General features: G+C 40.7%; 2 protein-coding genes and 1 long non-coding RNA gene across 3 annotated transcripts; all 3 read left to right on the top strand.

Moving 5' to 3' along the window:
- The first annotated feature begins 2860 nt into the window (after positions 1 to 2860).
- LOC118965537 lies at positions 2861 to 4553 on the top strand. Its single transcript, XR_005052927.1, has 3 exons — positions 2861 to 3073; positions 4079 to 4193; positions 4313 to 4553. It is a non-coding gene; the product is annotated as an uncharacterized LOC118965537 (long non-coding RNA).
- A 3309-nt stretch (positions 4554 to 7862) lies between these two features.
- Positions 7863 to 11669, top strand: LOC118965536 (ladderlectin-like). The gene is made up of 6 exons (XM_036985822.1): positions 7863 to 8010; positions 9133 to 9220; positions 9555 to 9670; positions 9984 to 10175; positions 11195 to 11309; positions 11429 to 11669. The coding sequence occupies exons 1-6, from the start codon at positions 7996 to 7998 to the stop codon at positions 11518 to 11520; spliced, it is 618 nt and encodes a 205-aa protein (XP_036841717.1). The 5' UTR covers positions 7863 to 7995; the 3' UTR covers positions 11521 to 11669.
- A 3309-nt stretch (positions 11670 to 14978) lies between these two features.
- Positions 14979 to 18826, top strand: LOC110530246 (ladderlectin-like). Its single transcript, XM_036985821.1, has 6 exons — positions 14979 to 15126; positions 16250 to 16337; positions 16672 to 16787; positions 17101 to 17292; positions 18312 to 18426; positions 18546 to 18826. The coding sequence occupies exons 1-6, from the start codon at positions 15112 to 15114 to the stop codon at positions 18635 to 18637; spliced, it is 618 nt and encodes a 205-aa protein (XP_036841716.1). The 5' UTR covers positions 14979 to 15111; the 3' UTR covers positions 18638 to 18826.
- The last annotated feature ends 3261 nt before the right edge of the window (positions 18827 to 22087 follow it).

The raw sequence follows: 22087 nt of genomic DNA, 5'->3' as shown, positions 1-22087 counted from the left end.
TGCTTCACAGAGTTGAAGTAACAGACACATCTCAACATCAACTGTTCAGAGGAGACTGCGTGAATCAGGCCTTCATGTCAAACTGCTGCAAAGAAACCACTCCTAAAGGACACCGATAAGAACAAGAGACTTGCTTGGGCCAAGAAACACGAGCAATGGACATTAGACCGGTGGAAATCTGTCCTTTGGTCTGATTAGTGTGTCTTTGTGAGATGCAGAGTAGGTGAACGAATGATCTCCGCATGTGTGGTTCCCACCGTGAAGCATGGAGTAGGAGGTGTGATGGTGCTTTGCTGGTAACACTGTCTGTGTTTTATTTAGAATTCAAGGCACGCTTAACCAGCATGGCTACCACAGCATTCTGCAGCGATACACCATCCCATCTGGTTTGCGCTTAGTGGGACTATCATTTGTTTTTCAACAGGACAACGACCCAACATACCTCCAGGCTGTTTGACCAATAAGGTAGAGTGATGTAGTGTTGCATCAGACCGCCCTGGCCTCCACAATCACCCAACCTCAACCCAATTGAGATGGTTTGGGATGAGTTGGACCGCAGAGTTAAGGAAAAGCAGCAAACAAGTGCTCAACATATGTGGGAATTCCTTTAAGAATGTTGGAAAAGCATACCAGGTGAAGCTGGTTGAGAGAAGGGTGTACAAAGCTGTCATCAAGTTTAAAGGTGGCTACTTTGAAGAATCTAACATATATTTGGTTTCGTGTAACACTTTTTTTGGTTACCTCATGATTCCATATGTGTTATTTCACAGTTTTGAGGTCTTCACTATTATTCTACAAAGAAAATAGTAAAAATAAAGAAAAAGCCTTGAATGAGTAGGTGTGTCCAAACTTTTGACTGGTACTGTATATATGTATATATGTTAACTTTTTATAGATTTGTTACATTTTCACAATAGAGCGCCTGTAGCACAGGCAAAGATATTTTTCCAGCACCCCAATTGAAAATAACATTCATTAAAAGTACCCTGCACCAACAAACTTCTTCCCGTGGCTATACGTTTTGGTTTCTGCCCTAACACAACACAGCTGATTCAAATGATAAAAGCTTGATGATTAGTTGATTATTTGACCGGTTAAAGGATGAGAGAGGGAGGGGTCTGACTGGATGGGTCCTTAAAAAAGGAGAGCAGGAAGCAGTAGAACTCAACTCACAAACAGAGCGCTGACATGACCAGACTACAGGTGAGAGTTCAACATAGTCATCTAGTACTGTATCTGCTTTCATCCCAAATGGTAATTTATGACCAGTACCCATCGGGCATATGTGACCCTATTCAAATGTAGTGCGTTACATAGGACAGGGGTCTCCAACAGGTCATAGTAGTTTGCCGAACAATTCAGATTTTTAAAATAGATTATTTTCACGTGTCAAACAACTGTCAAACAAATCTCAAGTATCAGACACTGCAAGTTACTAAATCAACGCGACTTGACGTTATCCCACCTCTGGTTAGTCAACTATTGGCTTAAAACGTCACATTTAAAACCATATCTGCCAATTAATTTCCAGCAATATTGCCCTGTCTGTCGCTCACTCCCTGTGTAGCCAGTTGATGCCTAGTGGGTTGCCAGATTCTTTCACGACTAAGTATTAACTGCAAGGTATACTTGTCAAAAGTATAGAAATTGTATCTATTGTTATTTGCAAACCTTGCCATGAAATGAGCAGCAATTGGCAATACAGAACCATTGCTAGACTGGCACATTCGACCACGCATTGCTTTCTCATGTGTTACTTTTCTTCCAGACATAAAATAAATGGTATTCTGATGTGATTTAAGCACTGCCATGGACTCAGAACATTACACTTTGTTCTCCATTACCAATTGTAATTGAGTGGCAAACCAGGAAATTGAACTGAGAACATTTATGAAAATGGCTGTAATTTGGGGTTTAAAATCACAGCTTTTTTTATAGGGCCCCTTTAGTAGTTTATTACCCATTTTACTGTGTCTTTTGCCAGAACGTGTGTGACGTGTGTATTAAAAAAAGGTAGCTCATGCCAGGCAAGTTGAGTCTCCTGCTCTAGAAAAATGTACTTTACCAGCCAATTTAATTTGCAAAAAGGTGACTTACTAGGTGTGCCATGCATCGGGGTTAGTTAGCTAGGGTGCTGTTTTGGGGAGAACCCAAGAGCATAGACTTCTCCTTATTCCCGTGTGCCAGGCTAATCTACTCTGTGGTGGAAGAGATGATTCCTGGTATTCCTTAGCCCTTCATTAGTTGAATGTGTTAAGTGGACTTGCTGGGGTACTTGAGGAGAGGTTGGGGAAACACCGATGGCTTATCTCGTGTGTCTCTCAGGAGACTATCACCATGGCGACGTTGACCCTTCTACTGCTTCTCAGCGCTGCCTTTACACTGGGTGACAGAATGACTTTGAACATAGCAAGTAAGAGTCAGCCTCACACTTTAAATCACGAGTGTCAAACTCATTCCACGGAGTCTCTTGCATCTGCAGTTGGCTTACCTTTCAATGAAGACCTAGACAACCAGGTGAGGGGAGTTCCTTACTAATTAGTGACCTAAATTGATCGATCGAGGGAGGAGCGAAAACCTGTAGACGCTCTGTGGAATGAGTTTGTGCTTTACATCATTGATTGTGTATGTTTTGTTGTAGTGTGGCATGACTGATCTCCAAATGTTATTTTTGACGCAAGGGTAATTGCAATTTTCTATAGGCTTTTCAATATTGTGTGGAGTTGGGCCCTCTTGTATATTAGAACCCTCAAGGCATGGGTTAAGACTGAGATGAACTAATTCCTATATTTGAGAGTCCAGAAGACACATTCTCAGACTGGACAACTGACTAATACTTCCATTATGACATGTCTTTGTCTCTGTGTACTGCTTGCTCTAGCGCCACTGTCAGTTACTTGGAGAAAAACTGAAGCCTGTGTACAACACTGTAAAGTACCTTGGCGCAAACCTGGCATCTGTGCACAGCTATGAAGAGTTCCAATTTCTACAGGCGGTGGTGTTGGTCGCGACTGGCAGTTTCCCTCTTACCTGGATTGGTGGATTTGATGCTGTTCAAGCAAAGGTGGAAAAGGTGCCTTAATACTTAAGACTAATAAAACCATCAGCTCAGAGTAGGTGTTAAGACACTGGTCAGACAACTCTGTGCCAGGAGTAATCAACTCGCCAGTTTCTCAGCTGGTAATGACCACAGTTTGAGGTACCGCAGAGGAAAGATTGACATTCGCAACTCGAGTTCTACGTGGAATTTGGATATTACCATTATATCCACACTCCCACTTTAATAACTGTAAATTGCTTTGGCACAGTAGGCATGAAGTTACTTGCCTACCTTTTAACCAAACATAATTCATGAAAACATGGCCCGATGTCATGTCTTTAAACTGATATGTGATTTTAAGTATTTAGGCATGTGACCTATGCCTCGTGTGAAGTCATTGTCAAAAGCAAAATAAATACTGTTGGTTGTAGGTCTAGATTTGAGTTGATCATCTCGAAATATCCAGAGCAATTGCCACAGATACTCCATTGGCCTCTAACGATGTGAAGAGTCTGCAATGTCGGGCAGATTCGAGGGACAGGCACAATTCCGAGAGAAATGGTTTTCTCAGTTTCTGGCATGTCATGTGTGCTACTTGTATCAGTACTTGTAACAACCTAAGCGTTACAAAACGTATATTTGCTCAAATAAGCCATTATGTTTTTCGTTAATGAAATTCGACATCTTATTGGCGGCCATACAAAAACGAGTTGCTTGGTGACCAGGAAAAACGCTACCCGCTTGAGAAGGCAGATTTTGGGCTTAGTTACCCTTCTCGCTTCGCCTCTTCCTCTTTGCTATGGCGCAGAAACAACTTACTAGCTGTCTTTTTCTATTTTTGGGATTTCTAGAAATGTGGTTGTAGTATCAACACTTGTGTATTTTTTTTCACCCAACAGTTCCATTGTCAGTCTGCACGTTTTGGTAGTGGTGGCTTTTACCGTTTTGTTGGAGGAAAGACCATAAATGTTGTGCTTGCTGAACAATTTCTAAAATGCATGTAACATTTGATACTGAGATCTCACTACTTCCACACAGGACAGGCTATGGTTCTGGAGTGACGGCTCCAAATTTGATCACGAGAGCTGGGCTGAAGGGGAGCCGAATAACCGCAATGGTGCCAGAGAGCCATGTATTCAGATCAACTTTGGCGGTACATTATCATTCATCAAATTAAACTTTTTTGAGCAAGTTTAACAAATAAATGTGACCTACTTTTCTCTTTTCGTGTGTACATCGAGAGGTAATTTTTATTTCGTGTTTCCTCTTAAGCTGAAAACGGCTGGAACGATGAATCATGTGGAAAGAGCTATCCCTCCGTGTGCTCCATAAGAACCTGTTTAATCCTTCAAACTGTCAATTGAAACCAAAAATGCTACTCTGGTGTCAGCATCCTAACTGCAAAAGTTTCATGTTATAGTGAATTACTTTGAAGGTATTTGTTGCTGTAAAATACGTTTGACTTGTTGTGTAACTATTGTAGCTTGTCAATAAAACTGGTGTACGTATTTAATCTCATGAGTGGTTATTAAACATTGCTTCACTTTGTTTCTTGAAGAAGCAGTCTGGGTGTCTGTTCAGTGGGCATTTAAATTATTTGATTGTTGATCCATTGTTTCTTGAAGAATAGAATTCTCTTAGGACCCAAAAAGTTGTCTTACTCCACAAACATTAACGTAAACGAACAGTGTGTGTATATAGCTTTAAAATAAGTAGAAAATGATCATGCTGTTGTCAGAGCACTCTGTGAATTTTAAGTGTTACATTTCCCTACCCCATCTGTTCCCTATCCAATTTTATTTGTCACGTACACATGGTTAGCAGATGCTAATGCGAGTGTAGAGAAATGCTTGTGCTTCTAGTTCTAACCATGCAGTAAAATCTAACAAGTTCACATATGTACATAAAACAATATATATATTCAACCACAAGGGTGTATTAATGAAGGGGGGTGGGGGGGGGTGAATTATAATAGAGGCCTACTGAAAGGATATTTCAGTGTAGATGAGGGCAGGTTAAAAGAAAATGACAGCCAGACAAGCCAGTGACTGAATCAAAAGGATTTACATCTGAATGGAGTGGACATCAGCTTACTTTGATCTGTAAGGTAAGTCACTTTAATGTGTCAAGCAGAATACACGTTTTCCCGAAACGTAGCAACGTTTAAGACATGGATTTCATGTAATGTTGACGAGGTACCCCAAAAAGTAGTTTGAATGTACGTTTCCATGTTACAAGCTTGTTTAAACAGAAATTGTCACAGAAATCAGCCTTGTTTGCATAGCGACGAAGAAAAGAACACAATGTAGGCTGTGATCTCAAATTCTAATCGATATAGCAATGAACGCTAATACTTGTTCGAATCCCATTGTGACACAGGGAGACAGTATTTGGCATGACAGGGCCCCATTGAATGTATTAGTCTCTCACTCATATAGCAAAATGTGTACAATTACTGGAATTTGGCTTTAAAACCGCAAAAATTTCTCTACACCTTATGGCAAAATGATAACACAATATGGCAGTCCCCGCACCACAATGTTCATTCCGTTGGGCATGCACAAATAGGTTGTTGATTGCGCTCACAGAAAAGTGTAACTTTCCCTTAATCAGATTCTAGTTTCCAAATAATTCATTTAGTGCAACGATTTCATTAATGTATCAGTTTTGATCAGAGTATTCCACAAGACGAGCCAAGCTGATTCAAATTGTTCAGCACCGCATGATGTTTCACAGTTCAGCACCAGGATGTGGATAGTACACATGACATCATTGCCATTACCTCACGCTTGGTTTTGCAGGGGTCCTCCAATGTGCAAAGAAAACAACCCAAATGAATTTCCCAAAAGGAATCTGGTACATATGTTTGTGTGAAGTAACTATTTGTTCATTCATTCTCAAAGGGTATATGGTAACAAGGCTTGTTGATGCTCACATACACATGCTCTGCTAAGACCCGCTCAAGCCAGTGTCAAAAAGCCTCAACTTTTTTCCAAAAGCAAATTCCATCATCTCATACATGCCAATCAGCCAACAGGCTTACATAGGCTTTTAGCAATTATTGTTGGGGTTCTTATAATGGGGTAGACTCTGGCAAAGAGAGAGAGAGGCACTATCGATGCTACTGGTCGATGTTTGAAAAGAATACAGGAGCAGGGTAGGAATGAGCTTAACAAAAATGGCTATTCCTGCAGGTGATATCCAGTCAAAAGTTTGGACACACCTACTCATTCCAGGGTTTTTCTTTATTCTCTACTATTTTCTACATTGTAGAATAATGACGACATCAAAACTATGACATAACACATATGGAATCATGTAGTAACCAGAAAAGTGTTAAACAAATCAAAATCTATGTTATATTTGAGATTCTTCAAAGTAGCCACCCTTTGCCTTGATGACAGCTTTGCACACTCTTGGCATTCTCTTATCCAGATTCATGAGGTTGTGTTGTGGCAAGGTAGGGGAGGTATAAAGTAGATAGCCCTGTTTGGTAAAAGACCAAGTCCATTTATTTGACAAGAACAGCTCAAATAAGCAAAGAGAAATGACAGTCCATCATTGCTTTAAGACATGAAGGTCAGTCAATGCGGAACATTTCAAGAACTTTGAAAGTTTCTTCAATTGCAGTCGCAAAAACCATCAAGCGCTATGATGAAACTGGCTCTCCCGAGGACCGCCACAGGAAAGGAAGACCCAGAGTTACCTCTGCTGCAGAGGATAAGTTCATTAGAGTTACCAGCCTCAGAAATTGCAGCCCAAATAAATGCTTCACAGAGTTGAAGTAACAGACACATCTCAACATCAACTGTTCAGAGGAGACTGCGTGAATCAGGCCTTCATGTCAAACTGCTGCAAAGAAACCACTCCTAAAGGACACCGATAAGAACAAGAGACTTGCTTGGGCCAAGAAACACGAGCAATGGACATTAGACCGGTGGAAATCTGTCCTTTGGTCTGATTAGTGTGTCTTTGTGAGATGCAGAGTAGGTGAACGAATGATCTCCGCATGTGTGGTTCCCACCGTGAAGCATGGAGTAGGAGGTGTGATGGTGCTTTGCTGGTAACACTGTCTGTGTTTTATTTAGAATTCAAGGCACGCTTAACCAGCATGGCTACCACAGCATTCTGCAGCGATACACCATCCCATCTGGTTTGCGCTTAGTGGGACTATCATTTGTTTTTCAACAGGACAACGACCCAACATACCTCCAGGCTGTTTGACCAATAAGGTAGAGTGATGTAGTGTTGCATCAGACCGCCCTGGCCTCCACAATCACCCAACCTCAACCCAATTGAGATGGTTTGGGATGAGTTGGACCGCAGAGTTAAGGAAAAGCAGCAAACAAGTGCTCAACATATGTGGGAATTCCTTTAAGAATGTTGGAAAAGCATACCAGGTGAAGCTGGTTGAGAGAAGGGTGTACAAAGCTGTCATCAAGTTTAAAGGTGGCTACTTTGAAGAATCTAACATATATTTGGTTTCGTGTAACACTTTTTTTGGTTACCTCATGATTCCATATGTGTTATTTCACAGTTTTGAGGTCTTCACTATTATTCTACAAAGAAAATAGTAAAAATAAAGAAAAAGCCTTGAATGAGTAGGTGTGTCCAAACTTTTGACTGGTACTGTATATATGTATATATGTTAACTTTTTATAGATTTGTTACATTTTCACAATAGAGCGCCTGTAGCACAGGCAAAGATATTTTTCCAGCACCCCAATTGAAAATAACATTCATTAAAAGTACCCTGCACCAACAAACTTCTTCCCGTGGCTATACGTTTTGGTTTCTGCCCTAACACAACACAGCTGATTCAAATGATAAAAGCTTGATGATTAGTTGATTATTTGACCGGTTAAAGGATGAGAGAGGGAGGGGTCTGACTGGATGGGTCCTTAAAAAAGGAGAGCAGGAAGCAGTAGAACTCAACTCACAAACAGAGCGCTGACATGACCAGACTACAGGTGAGAGTTCAACATAGTCATCTAGTACTGTATCTGCTTTCATCCCAAATGGTAATTTATGACCAGTACCCATCGGGCATATGTGACCCTATTCAAATGTAGTGCGTTACATAGGACAGGGGTCTCCAACAGGTCATAGTAGTTTGCCGAACAATTCAGATTTTTAAAATAGATTATTTTCACGTGTCAAACAACTGTCAAACAAATCTCAAGTATCAGACACTGCAAGTTACTAAATCAACGCGACTTGACGTTATCCCACCTCTGGTTAGTCAACTATTGGCTTAAAACGTCACATTTAAAACCATATCTGCCAATTAATTTCCAGCAATATTGCCCTGTCTGTCGCTCACTCCCTGTGTAGCCAGTTGATGCCTAGTGGGTTGCCAGATTCTTTCACGACTAAGTATTAACTGCAAGGTATACTTGTCAAAAGTATAGAAATTGTATCTATTGTTATTTGCAAACCTTGCCATGAAATGAGCAGCAATTGGCAATACAGAACCATTGCTAGACTGGCACATTCGACCACGCATTGCTTTCTCATGTGTTACTTTTCTTCCAGACATAAAATAAATGGTATTCTGATGTGATTTAAGCACTGCCATGGACTCAGAACATTACACTTTGTTCTCCATTACCAATTGTAATTGAGTGGCAAACCAGGAAATTGAACTGAGAACATTTATGAAAATGGCTGTAATTTGGGGTTTAAAATCACAGCTTTTTTTATAGGGCCCCTTTAGTAGTTTATTACCCATTTTACTGTGTCTTTTGCCAGAACGTGTGTGACGTGTGTATTAAAAAAAGGTAGCTCATGCCAGGCAAGTTGAGTCTCCTGCTCTAGAAAAATGTACTTTACCAGCCAATTTAATTTGCAAAAAGGTGACTTACTAGGTGTGCCATGCATCGGGGTTAGTTAGCTAGGGTGCTGTTTTGGGGAGAACCCAAGAGCATAGACTTCTCCTTATTCCCGTGTGCCAGGCTAATCTACTCTGTGGTGGAAGAGATGATTCCTGGTATTCCTTAGCCCTTCATTAGTTGAATGTGTTAAGTGGACTTGCTGGGGTACTTGAGGAGAGGTTGGGGAAACACTGATGGCTTATCTCGTGTGTCTCTCAGGAGACTATCACCATGGCGACGTTGACCCTTCTACTGCTTCTCAGCGCTGCCTTTACACTGGGTGACAGAATGACTTTGAACATAGCAAGTAAGAGTCAGCCTCACACTTTAAATCACGAGTGTCAAACTCATTCCACGGAGTCTCTTGCATCTGCAGTTGGCTTACCTTTCAACGAAGACCTAGACAACCAGGTGAGGGGAGTTCCTTACTAATTAGTGACCTAAATTGATCAATCGAGGGAGGAGCGAAAACCTGTAGACGCTCTGTGGAATGAGTTTGTGCTTTACATCATTGATTGTGTATGTTTTGTTGTAGTGTGGCATGACTGATCTCCAAATGTTATTTTTGATGCAAGGGTCAGTCTGGACTATCCTTTAAAGTCTGCTGCAATTTCAGAACCCTCCCTGTCTTCTCCTTTCAGATGATTTGGTGAGATTTGCAGCAGACCAAAGAAACCCATGCCCCAGAGGCTGGTTCCAATTTAATTCACGCTGCTTCATGTTTGTCAAAACTGCAAGGACATGGCCCAATGCAGAGGTATAATGCTTACCTTCTACAATTGAAGTCAACTTAGTTTTTTGAGTTAAAGGTGCTTTGGCCTTATTTTAACAGGCGCCTCATGTAAAATACTGAACCTCCCCTTAATATGCTGTAATTGCAATTTTCTATAGGCTTTTCAATATTGTGTGGAGTTGGGCCCTCTTGTATATTAGAACCCTCAAGGCATGGGTTAAGACTGAGATGAACTAATTCCTATATTTGAGAGTCCAGAAGACAAATTCTCAGACTGGACAACTGACTAATACTTCCATTATGACATGTCTTTGTCTCTGTGTACTGCTTGCTCTAGCGCCACTGTCAGTTACTTGGAGAAAAACTGAAGCCTGTGTACAACACTGTAAAGTACCTTGGCGCAAACCTGGCATCTGTGCACAGCTATGAAGAGTTCCAATTTCTACAGGCGGTGGTGTTGGTCGCGACTGGCAGTTTCCCTCTTACCTGGATTGGTGGATTTGATGCTGTTCAAGCAAAGGTGGAAAAGGTACCCAAAGTGAAGATGCCTTAATACTTAAGACTAATAAAACCATCAGCTCAGAGTAGGTGTTAAGACACTGGTCAGACAACTCTGTGCCAGGAGTAATCAACTCGCCAGTTTCTCAGCTGGTAATGACCACAGTTTGAGGTACCGCGGAGGAAAGATTGACATTCGCAACTCGAGTTCTACGTGGAATTTGGATATTACCATTATATCCACACTCCCACTTTAATAACTGTAAATTGCTTTGGCACAGTAGGCATGAAGTTACTTGCCTACCTTTTAACCAAACATAATTCAAGAAAACATGGCCCGATGTCATGTCTTTAAACTGATATGTGATTTTAAGTATTTAGGCATGTGACCTATGCCTCGTGTGAAGTCATTGTCAAAAGCAAAATAAATACTGTTGGTTGTAGGTCTAGATTTGAGTTGATCATCTCGAAATATCCAGAGCAATTGCCACAGATACTCCATTGGCCTCTAACGATGTGAAGAGTCTGCAATGTCGGGCAGATTCGAGGGACAGGCACAATTCCGAGAGAAATGGTTTTCTCAGTTTCTGGCATGTCATGTGTGCTACTTGTATCAGTACTTGTAACAACCTAAGCATTACAAAACGTATATTTGCTCAAATAAGCCATTATGTTTTTCGTTAATGAAATTCGACATCTTATTGGCGGCCATACAAAAACGAGTTGCTTGGTGACCAGGAAAAACGCTACCCGCTTGAGAAGGCAGATTTTGGGCTTAGTTACCCTTCTCGCTTCGCCTCTTCCTCTTTGCTATGGCGCAGAAACAACTTACTAGCTGTCTTTTTCTATTTTTGGGATTTCTAGAAATGTGGTTGTAGTATCAACACTTGTGTATTTTTTTCACCCAACAGTTCCATTGTCAGTCTGCACGTTTTGGTAGTGGTGGCTTTTACCGTTTTGTTGGAGGAAAGACCATAAATGTTGTGCTTGCTGAACAATTTCTAAAATGCATGTAACATTTGATACTGAGATCTCACTACTTCCACACAGGACAGGCTATGGTTCTGGAGTGACGGCTCCAAATTTGATCACGAGAGCTGGGCTGAAGGGGAGCCGAATAACCGCAATGGTGCCAGAGAGCCATGTATTCAGATCAACTTTGGCGGTACATTATCATTCATCAAATTAAACTTTTTTGAGCAAGTTTAACAAATAAATGTGACCTACTTTTCTCTTTTCGTGTGTACATCGAGAGGTAATTTCTATTTCGTGTTTCCTCTTAAGCTGAAAACGGCTGGAACGATGAATCATGTGGAAAGAGCTATCCCTCCGTGTGCTCCATAAGAACCTGTTTAATCCTTCAAACTGTCAATTGAAACCAAAAATGCTACTCTGGTGTCAGCATCCTAACTGCAAAAGTTTCATGTTATAGTGAATTACTTTGAAGGTATTTGTTGCTGTAAAATACGTTTGACTTGTTGTGTAACTATTGTAGCTTGTCAATAAAACTGGTGTACGTATTTAATCTCATGAGTGGTTATTAAACATTGCTTCACTTTGTTTCTTGAAGAAGCAGTCTGGGTGTCTGTTCAGTGGGCATTTAAATTATTTGATTGTTGATCCATTGTTTCTTGAAGAATAGAATTCTCTTAGGACCCAAAAAGTTGTCTTACTCCACAAACATTAACGTAAACGAACAGTGTGTGTATATAGCTTTAAAATAAGTAGAAAATGATCATGCTGTTGTCAGAGCACTCTGTGAATTTTAAGTGTTACATTTCCCTACCCCATCTGTTCCCTATCCAATTTTATTTGTCACGTACACATGGTTAGCAGATGCTAATGCGAGTGTAGAGAAATGCTTGTGCTTCTAGTTCTAACCATGCAGTAAAATCTAACAAGTTCACATATGTACATAAAACAATATATATATTCAACCACAAGGGTGTATTAATGAAGGGGGGTGGGGGGGGGGTGAATTATAATAGAGGCCTACTGAAAGGATATTTCAGTGTAGATGAGGGCAGGTTAAAAGAAAACATGACAGCCAGACAAGCCAGTGACTGAATCAAAAGGATTTACATCTGAATGGAGTGGACATCAGCTTACTTTGATCTGTAAGGTAAGTCACTTTAATGTGTCAAGCAGAATACACGTTTTCCCGAAACGTAGCAACGTTTAAGACATGGATTTCATGTAATGTTGACGAGGTACCCCAAAAAGTAGTTTGAATGTACGTTTCCATGTTACAAGCTTGTTTAAACAGAAATTGTCACAGAAATCAGCCTTGTTTGCATAGCGACGAAGAAAAGAACACAATGTAGGCTGTGATCTCAAATTCTAATCGATATAGCAATGAACGCTAATACTTGTTCGAATCCCATTGTGACACAGGGAGACAGTATTTGGCATGACAGGGCCCCATTGAATGTATTAGTCTCTCACTCATATAGCAAAATGTGTACAATTACTGGAATTTGGCTTTAAAACCGCAAAAATGTCTCTACACCTTATGGCAAAATGATAACACAATATGGCAGTCCCCGCACCACAATGTTCATTCCGTTGGGCATGCACAAATAGGTTGTTGATTGCGCTCACAGGAAAGTGTAACTTTCCCTTAATCAGATTCTAGTTTCCAAATAATTCATTTAGTGCAACGATTTCATTAATGTATCAGTTTTGATCAGAGTATTCCACAAGACGAGCCAAGCTGATTCAAATTGTTCAGCACCGCATGTTTCACAGTTCAGCACCAGGATGTGGATAGTACACATGACATCATTGCCATTACCTCACGCTTGGTTTTGCAGGGGTCCTCCAATGTGCAAAGAAAACAACCCAAATGAATTTCCCAAAAGGAATCTGGTACATATGTTTGTGTGAAGTAACTATTTGTTCATTCATTCTCAAAGGGTATATGGTAACAAGGCTTGTTGATGCTCACATACACATGCTCTGCTAAGACCCGCTCAAGCCAGTGTCAAAAAGCCTCAACTTTTTTCCAAAAGCAAATTCCATCATCTCATACATGCCAATCAGCCAACAGGCTTACATAGGCTTTTAGCAATTATTGTTGGGGTTCTTATAATGGGGTAGACTCTGGCAAAGAGAGAGAGAGGCACTATCGATGCTACTGGTCGATGTTTGAAAAGAATACAGGAGCAGGGTAGGAATGAGCTTAACAAAAATGGCTATTCCTGCAGGTGATATCCAGTCAAAAGTTTGGACACACCTACTCATTCCAGGGTTTTTCTTTATTCTCTACTATTTTCTACATTGTAGAATAATGACGACATCAAAACTATGACATAACACATATGGAATCATGTAGTAACCAGAAAAGTGTTAAACAAATCAAAATCTATGTTATATTTGAGATTCTTCAAAGTAGCCACCCTTTGCCTTGATGACAGCTTTGCACACTCTTGGCATTCTCTTATCCAGATTCATGAGGTTGTGTTGTGGCAAGGTAGGGGAGGTATAAAGTAGATAGCCCTGTTTGGTAAAAGACCAAGTCCATTTATTTGACAAGAACAGCTCAAATAAGCAAAGAGAAATGACAGTCCATCATTGCTTTAAGACATGAAGGTCAGTCAATGCGGAACATTTCAAGAACTTTGAAAGTTTCTTCAATTGCAGTCGCAAAAACCATCAAGCGCTATGATGAAACTGGCTCTCCCGAGGACCGCCACAGGAAAGGAAGACCCAGAGTTACCTCTGCTGCAGAGGATAAGTTCATTAGAGTTACCAGCCTCAGAAATTGCAGCCCAAATAAATGCTTCACAGAGTTGAAGTAACAGACACATCTCAACATCAACTGTTCAGAGGAGACTGCGTGAATCAGGCCTTCATGTCAAACTGCTGCAAAGAAACCACTCCTAAAGGACACCGATAAGAACAAGAGACTTGCTTGGGCCAAGAAACACGAGCAATGGACATTAGACCGGTGGAAATCTGTCCTTTGGTCTGATTAGTGTGTCTTTGTGAGATGCAGAGTAGGTGAACGAATGATCTCCGCATGTGTGGTTCCCACCGTGAAGCATGGAGTAGGAGGTGTGATTGTGCTTTGCTGGTAACACTGTCTGTGTTTTATTTAGAATTCAAGGCACGCTTAACCAGCATGGCTACCACAGCATTCTGCAGCGATACACCATCCCATCTGGTTTGCGCTTAGTGGGACTATCATTTGTTTTTCAACAGGACAACGACCCAACATACCTCCAGGCTGTTTGACCAATAAGGTAGAGTGATGTAGTGTTGCATCAGACCGCCCTGGCCTCCACAATCACCTAACCTCAACCCAATTGAGATGGTTTGGGATGAGTTGGACCGCAGAGTTAAGGAAAAGCAGCAAACAAGTGCTCAACATATGTGGGAATTCCTTTAAGAATGTTGGAAAAGCATACCAGGTGAAGCTGGTTGAGAGAAGGGTGTACAAAGCTGTCATCAAGTTTAAAGGTGGCTACTTTGAAGAATCTAACATATATTTGGTTTCGTGTAACACTTTTTTTGGTTACCTCATGATTCCATATGTGTTATTTCACAGTTTTGAGGTCTTCACTATTATTCTACAAAGAAAATAGTAAAAATAAAGAAAAAGCCTTGAATGAGTAGGTGTGTCCAAACTTTTGACTGGTACTGTATATATGTATATATGTTAACTTTTTATAGATTTGTTACATTTTCACAATAGAGCGCCTGTAGCACAGGCAAAGATATTTTTCCAGCACCCCAATTGAAAATAACATTCATTAAAAGTACCCTGCACCAACAAACTTCTTCCCGTGGCTATACGTTTTGGTTTCTGCCCTAACACAACACAGCTGATTCAAATGATAAAAGCTTGATGATTAGTTGATTATTTGACCGGTTAAAGGATGAGAGAGGGAGGGGTCTGACTGGATGGGTCCTTAAAAAAGGAGAGCAGGAAGCAGTAGAACTCAACTCACAAACAGAGCGCTGACATGACCAGACTACAGGTGAGAGTTCAACATAGTCATCTAGTACTGTATCTGCTTTCATCCCAAATGGTAATTTATGACCAGTACCCATCGGGCATATGTGACCCTATTCAAATGTAGTGCGTTACATAGGACAGGGGTCTCCAACAGGTCATAGTAGTTTGCCAAACAATTCAGATTTTTAAAATAGATTTTTTTTCACGTGTCAAACAACTGTCAAACAAATCTCAAGTATCAGACACTGCAAGTTACTAAATCAACGCGACTTGACGTTATCCCACCTCTGGTTAGTCAACTATTGGCTTAAAACGTCACATTTAAAACCATATCTGCCAATTAATTTCCAGCAATATTGCCCTGTCTGTCGCTCACTCCCTGTGTAGCCAGTTGATGCCTAGTGGGTTGCCAGATTCTTTCACGACTAAGTATTAACTGCAAGGTATACTTGTCAAAAGTATAGAAATTGTATCTATTGTTATTTGCAAACCTTGCCATGAAATGAGCAGCAATTGGCAATACAGAACCATTGCTAGACTGGCACATTCGACCACGCATTGCTTTCTCATGTGTTACTTTTCTTCCAGACATAAAATAAATGGTATTCTGATGTGATTTAAGCACTGCCATGGACTCAGAACATTACATTTTGTTCTCCATTACCAATTGTAATTGAGTGGCAAACCAGGAAATTGAACTGAGAACATTTATGAAAATGGCTGTAATTTGGGGTTTAAAATCACAGCTTTTTTTATAGGGCCCCTTTAGTAGTTTATTACCCATTTTACTGTGTCTTTTGCCAGAACGTGTGCGACGTGTGTATTAAAAAAAGGTAGCTCATGCCAGGCAAGTTGAGTCTCCTGCTCTAGAAAAATGTACTTTACCAGCCAATTTAATTTGCAAAAAGGTGACTTACTAGGTGTGCCATGCATCGGGGTTAGTTAGCTAGGGTGCTGTTTTGGGGAGAACCCAAGAGCATAGACTTCTCCTTATTCCCGTGTGCCAGGCTAATCTACTCTGTGGTGGAAGAGATGATTCCTGGTATTCCTTAGCCCTTCATTAGTTGAATGTGTTAAGTGGACTTGCTGGGGTACTTGAGGAGAGGTTGGGGAAACACTGATGGCTTATCTCGTGTGTCTCTCAGGAGACTATCACCATGGCGACGTTGACCCTTCTACTGCTTCTCAGCGCTGCCTTTACACTGGGTGACAGAATGACTTTGAACATAGCAAGTAAGAGTCAGCCTCACACTTTAAATCACGAGTGTCAAACTCATTCCACGGAGTCTCTTGCATCTGCAGTTGGCTTACCTTTCAATGAAGACCTAGACAACCAGGTGAGGGGAGTTCCTTACTAATTAGTGACCTAAATTGATCAATCGAGGGAGGAGCGAAAACCTGTAGACGCTCTGTGGAATGAGTTTGTGCTTTACATCATTGATTGTGTATGTTTTGTTGTAGTGTGGCATGACTGATCTCCAAATGTTATTTTTGATGCAAGGGTCAGTCTGGACTATCCTTTAAAGTCTGCTGCAATTTCAGAACCCTCCCTGTCTTCTCCTTTCAGATGATTTGGTGAGATTTGCAGCAGACCAAAGAAACCCATGCCCCAGAGGCTGGTTCCAATTTAATTCACGCTGCTTCATGTTTGTCAAAACTGCAAGGACATGGCCCAATGCAGAGGTATAATGCTTACCTTCTACAATTGAAGTCAACTTAGTTTTTTGAGTTAAAGGTGCTTTGGCCTTATTTTAACAGGCGCCTCATGTAAAATACTGAACCTCCCCTTAATATGCTGTAATTGCAATTTTCTATAGGCTTTTCAATATTGTGTGGAGTTGGGCCCTCTTGTATATTAGAACCCTCAAGGCATGGGTTAAGACTGAGATGAACTAATTCCTATATTTGAGAGTCCAGAAGACAAATTCTCAGACTGGACAACTGACTAATACTTCCATTATGACATGTCTTTGTCTCTGTGTACTGCTTGCTCTAGCGCCACTGTCAGTTACTTGGAGAAAAACTGAAGCCTGTGTACAACACTGTAAAGTACCTTGGCGCAAACCTGGCATCTGTGCACAGCTATGAAGAGTTCCAATTTCTACAGGCGGTGGTGTTGGTCGCGACTGGCAGTTTCCCTCTTACCTGGATTGGTGGATTTGATGCTGTTCAAGCAAAGGTGGAAAAGGTACCCAAAGTGAAGATGCCTTAATACTTAAGACTAATAAAACCATCAGCTCAGAGTAGGTGTTAAGACACTGGTCAGACAACTCTGTGCCAGGAGTAATCAACTCGCCAGTTTCTCAGCTGGTAATGACCACAGTTTGAGGTACCGCGGAGGAAAGATTGACATTCGCAACTCGAGTTCTACGTGGAATTTGGATATTACCATTATATCCACACTCCCACTTTAATAACTGTAAATTGCTTTGGCACAGTAGGCATGAAGTTACTTGCCTACCTTTTAACCAAACATAATTCAAGAAAACATGGCCCGATGTCATGTCTTTAAACTGATATGTGATTTTAAGTATTTAGGCATGTGACCTATGCCTCGTGTGAAGTCATTGTCAAAAGCAAAATAAATACTGTTGGTTGTAGGTCTAGATTTGAGTTGATCATCTCGAAATATCCAGAGCAATTGCCACAGATACTCCATTGGCCTCTAACGATGTGAAGAGTCTGCAATGTCGGGCAGATTCGAGGGACAGGCACAATTCCGAGAGAAATGGTTTTCTCAGTTTCTGGCATGTCATGTGTGCTACTTGTATCAGTACTTGTAACAACCTAAGCATTACAAAACGTATATTTGCTCAAATAAGCCATTATGTTTTTCGTTAATGAAATTCGACATCTTATTGGCGGCCATACAAAAACGAGTTGCTTGGTGACCAGGAAAAACGCTACCCGCTTGAGAAGGCAGATTTTGGGCTTAGTTACCCTTCTCGCTTCGCCTCTTCCTCTTTGCTATGGCGCAGAAACAACTTACTAGCTGTCTTTTTCTATTTTTGGGATTTCTAGAAATGTGGTTGTAGTATCAACACTTGTGTATTTTTTTCACCCAACAGTTCCATTGTCAGTCTGCACGTTTTGGTAGTGGTGGCTTTTACCGTTTTGTTGGAGGAAAGACCATAAATGTTGTGCTTGCTGAACAATTTCTAAAATGCATGTAACATTTGATACTGAGATCTCACTACTTCCACACAGGACAGGCTATGGTTCTGGAGTGACGGCTCCAAATTTGATCACGAGAGCTGGGCTGAAGGGGAGCCGAATAACCGCAATGGTGCCAGAGAGCCATGTATTCAGATCAACTTTGGCGGTACATTATCATTCATCAAATTAAACTTTTTTGAGCAAGTTTAACAAATAAATGTGACCTACTTTTCTCTTTTCGTGTGTACATCGAGAGGTAATTTCTATTTCGTGTTTCCTCTTAAGCTGAAAACGGCTGGAACGATGAATCATGTGGAAAGAGCTATCCCTCCGTGTGCTCCATAAGAACCTGTTTAATCCTTCAAACTGTCAATTGAAACCAAAAATGCTACTCTGGTGTCAGCATCCTAACTGCAAATGTTTCATGTTATAGTGAATTACTTTGAAGGTATTTGTTGCTGTAAAATACGTTTGACTTGTTGTGTAACTATTGTAGCTTGTCAATAAAACTGGTGTACGTATTTAATCTCATGAGTGGTTATTAAACATTGCTTCACTTTGTTTCTTGAAGAAGCAGTCTGGGTGTCTGTTCAGTGGGCATTTAAATTATTTGATTGTTGATCCATTGTTTCTTGAAGAATAGAATTCTCTTAGGACCCAAAAAGTTGTCTTACTCCACAAACATTAACGTAAACGAACAGTGTGTGTATATAGCTTTAAAATAAGTAGAAAATGATCATGCTGTTGTCAGAGCACTCTGTGAATTTTAAGTGTTACATTTCCCTACCCCATCTGTTCCCTATCCAATTTTATTTGTCACGTACACATGGTTAGCAGATGCTAATGCGAGTGTAGAGAAATGCTTGTGCTTCTAGTTCTAACCATGCAGTAAAATCTAACAAGTTCACATATGTACATAAAACAATATATATTCAACCACAAGGGTGTATTAATGAAGGGGGGTGGGGGTGAATTATAATAGAGGCCTACTGAAAGGATATTATTTCAGTGTAGATGAGGGCAGGTTAAAAGAAAAACATGACAGCCAGACAAGTCAGTGACTGAATCAAAAGGATTTACATCTGAATGGAGTGGACATCAGCTTACTTTGATCTGTAAGGTAAGTCACTTTAATGTGTCAAGCAGAATACACGTTTTCCCGAAACGTAGCAACGTTTAAGACATGGATTTCATGTAATGTTGACGAGGTACCCCAAAAAGTAGTTTGAATGTACGTTTCCATGTTACAAGCTTGTTTAAACAGAAATTGTCACAGAAATCAGCCTTGTTTGCATAGCGACGAAGAAAAGAACACAATGTAGGCTGTGATCTCAAATTCTAATCGATATAGCAATGAACGCTAATACTTGTTCGAATCCCATTGTGACACAGGGAGACAGTATTTGGCATGACAGGGCCCCATTGAATGTATTAGTCTCTCACTCATATAGCAAAATGTGTACAATTACTGGAATTTGGCTTTAAAACCGCAAAAATTTCTCTACACCTTATGGCAAAATGATAACACAATATGGCAGTCCCCGCACCACAATGTTCATTCTGTTGGGCATGCACAAATAGGTTGATTGCGCTCACAGAAAAGTGTAACTTTCCCTTAATCAGATTCTAGTTTCCAAATTCATTTAGTGCAACGATTTCATTAATGTATCAGTTTTGATCAGAGTATTCCACAAGACGAGCCAAGCTGATTCAAATTGTTCAGCACCGCATGATGTTTCACAGTTCAGCACCAGGATGTGGATAGTACACATGACATCATTGCCATTACCTCACGCTTGGTTTTGCAGGGGTCCTCCAATGTGCAAAGAAAACAACCCAAATGAATTTCCCAAAAGGAATCTGGTACATATGTTTGTGTGAAGTAACTATTTGTTCATTCATTCTCAAAGGGTATATGGCAACAAGGCTTGTTGATGCTCATATACACATGCTCTGCTAAGACCCGCTCAAGCCAGTGTCAAAAAGTCTCAACTTTTTTTCCAAAAGCAAATTCCATCTCATACATGCCAATCAGCCAACAGGCTTACATAGGCTTTTATCAATTATTGTTGGGGTTCTTATAATGGGGTAGACTCTGGCAAAGAGAGAGAGAGGCACTATCGATGCTACTGGTCGATGTTTGAAAAGAATACAGGAGCAGGGTAGGAATGAGCTTAACAAAAATGGCTATTCCTGCAGGTGATATCCAGTCAAAAGTTTGGACACACCTACTCATTCCAGGGTTTTTCTTTATTCTCTACTATTTTCTACATTGTAGAATAATGACGACATCAAAACTATGACATAACACATATGGAATCATGTAGTAACCAGAAAAGTGTTAAACAAATCAAAATCTATGTTATATTTGAGATTCTTCAAAGTAGCCACCCTTTGCCTTGATGACAGCTTTGCACACTCTTGGCATTCTCTTATCCAGATTCATGAGGTTGTGTTGTGGCAAGGTAGGGGTGGTATAAAGTAGATAGCCCTGTTTGGTAAAAGACCAAGTCCATTTATTTGACAAGAACAGCTCAAATAAGCAAAGAGAAATGACAGTCCATCATTGCTTTAAGACATGAAGGTCAGTCAATGCGGAACATTTCAAGAACTTTGAAAGTTTCTTCAATTGCAGTCGCAAAAACCATCAAGCGCTATGATGAAACTGGCTCTCCCGAGGACCGCCACAGGAAAGGAAGACCCAGAGTTACCTCTGCTGCAGAGGATAAGTTCATTAGAGTTACCAGCCTCAGAAATTGCAGCCCAAATAAATGCTTCACAGAGTTGAAGTAACAGACACATCTCAACATCAACTGTTCAGAGGAGACTGCGTGAATCAGGCCTTCATGTCAAACTGCTGCAAAGAAACCACTCCTAAAGGACACCGATAAGAACAAGAGACTTGCTTGGGCCAAGAAACACGAGCAATGGACATTAGACCGGTGGAAATCTGTCCTTTGGTCTGATTAGTGTGTCTTTGTGAGATGCAGAGTAGGTGAACGAATGATCTCCGCATGTGTGGTTCCCACCGTGAAGCATGGAGTAGGAGGTGTGATTGTGCTTTGCTGGTAACACTGTCTGTGTTTTATTTAGAATTCAAGGCACGCTTAACCAGCATGGCTACCACAGCATTCTGCAGCGATACACCATCCCATCTGGTTTGCGCTTAGTGGGACTATCATTTGTTTTTCAACAGGACAACGACCCAACATACCTCCAGGCTGTTTGACCAATAAGGTAGAGTGATGTAGTGTTGCATCAGACCGCCCTGGCCTCCACAATCACCTAACCTCAACCCAATTGAGATGGTTTGGGATGAGTTGGACCGCAGAGTTAAGGAAAAGCAGCAAACAAGTGCTCAACATATGTGGGAATTCCTTTAAGAATGTTGGAAAAGCATACCAGGTGAAGCTGGTTGAGAGAAGGGTGTACAAAGCTGTCATCAAGTTTAAAGGTGGCTACTTTGAAGAATCTAACATATATTTGGTTTCGTGTAACACTTTTTTTGGTTACCTCATGATTCCATATGTGTTATTTCACAGTTTTGAGGTCTTCACTATTATTCTACAAAGAAAATAGTAAAAATAAAGAAAAAGCCTTGAATGAGTAGGTGTGTCCAAACTTTTGACTGGTACTGTATATATGTATATATGTTAACTTTTTATAGATTTGTTACATTTTCACAATAGAGCGCCTGTAGCACAGGCAAAGATATTTTTCCAGCACCCCAATTGAAAATAACATTCATTAAAAGTACCCTGCACCAACAAACTTCTTCCCGTGGCTATACGTTTTGGTTTCTGCCCTAACACAACACAGCTGATTCA

Source organism: Oncorhynchus mykiss, chromosome 8, assembly GCF_013265735.2.
Source record: "Oncorhynchus mykiss isolate Arlee chromosome 8, USDA_OmykA_1.1, whole genome shotgun sequence".
NCBI classification, from domain to species: domain Eukaryota; kingdom Metazoa; phylum Chordata; class Actinopteri; order Salmoniformes; family Salmonidae; genus Oncorhynchus; species Oncorhynchus mykiss.
This window is presented reverse-complemented; position numbering and strand designations above follow the sequence as displayed.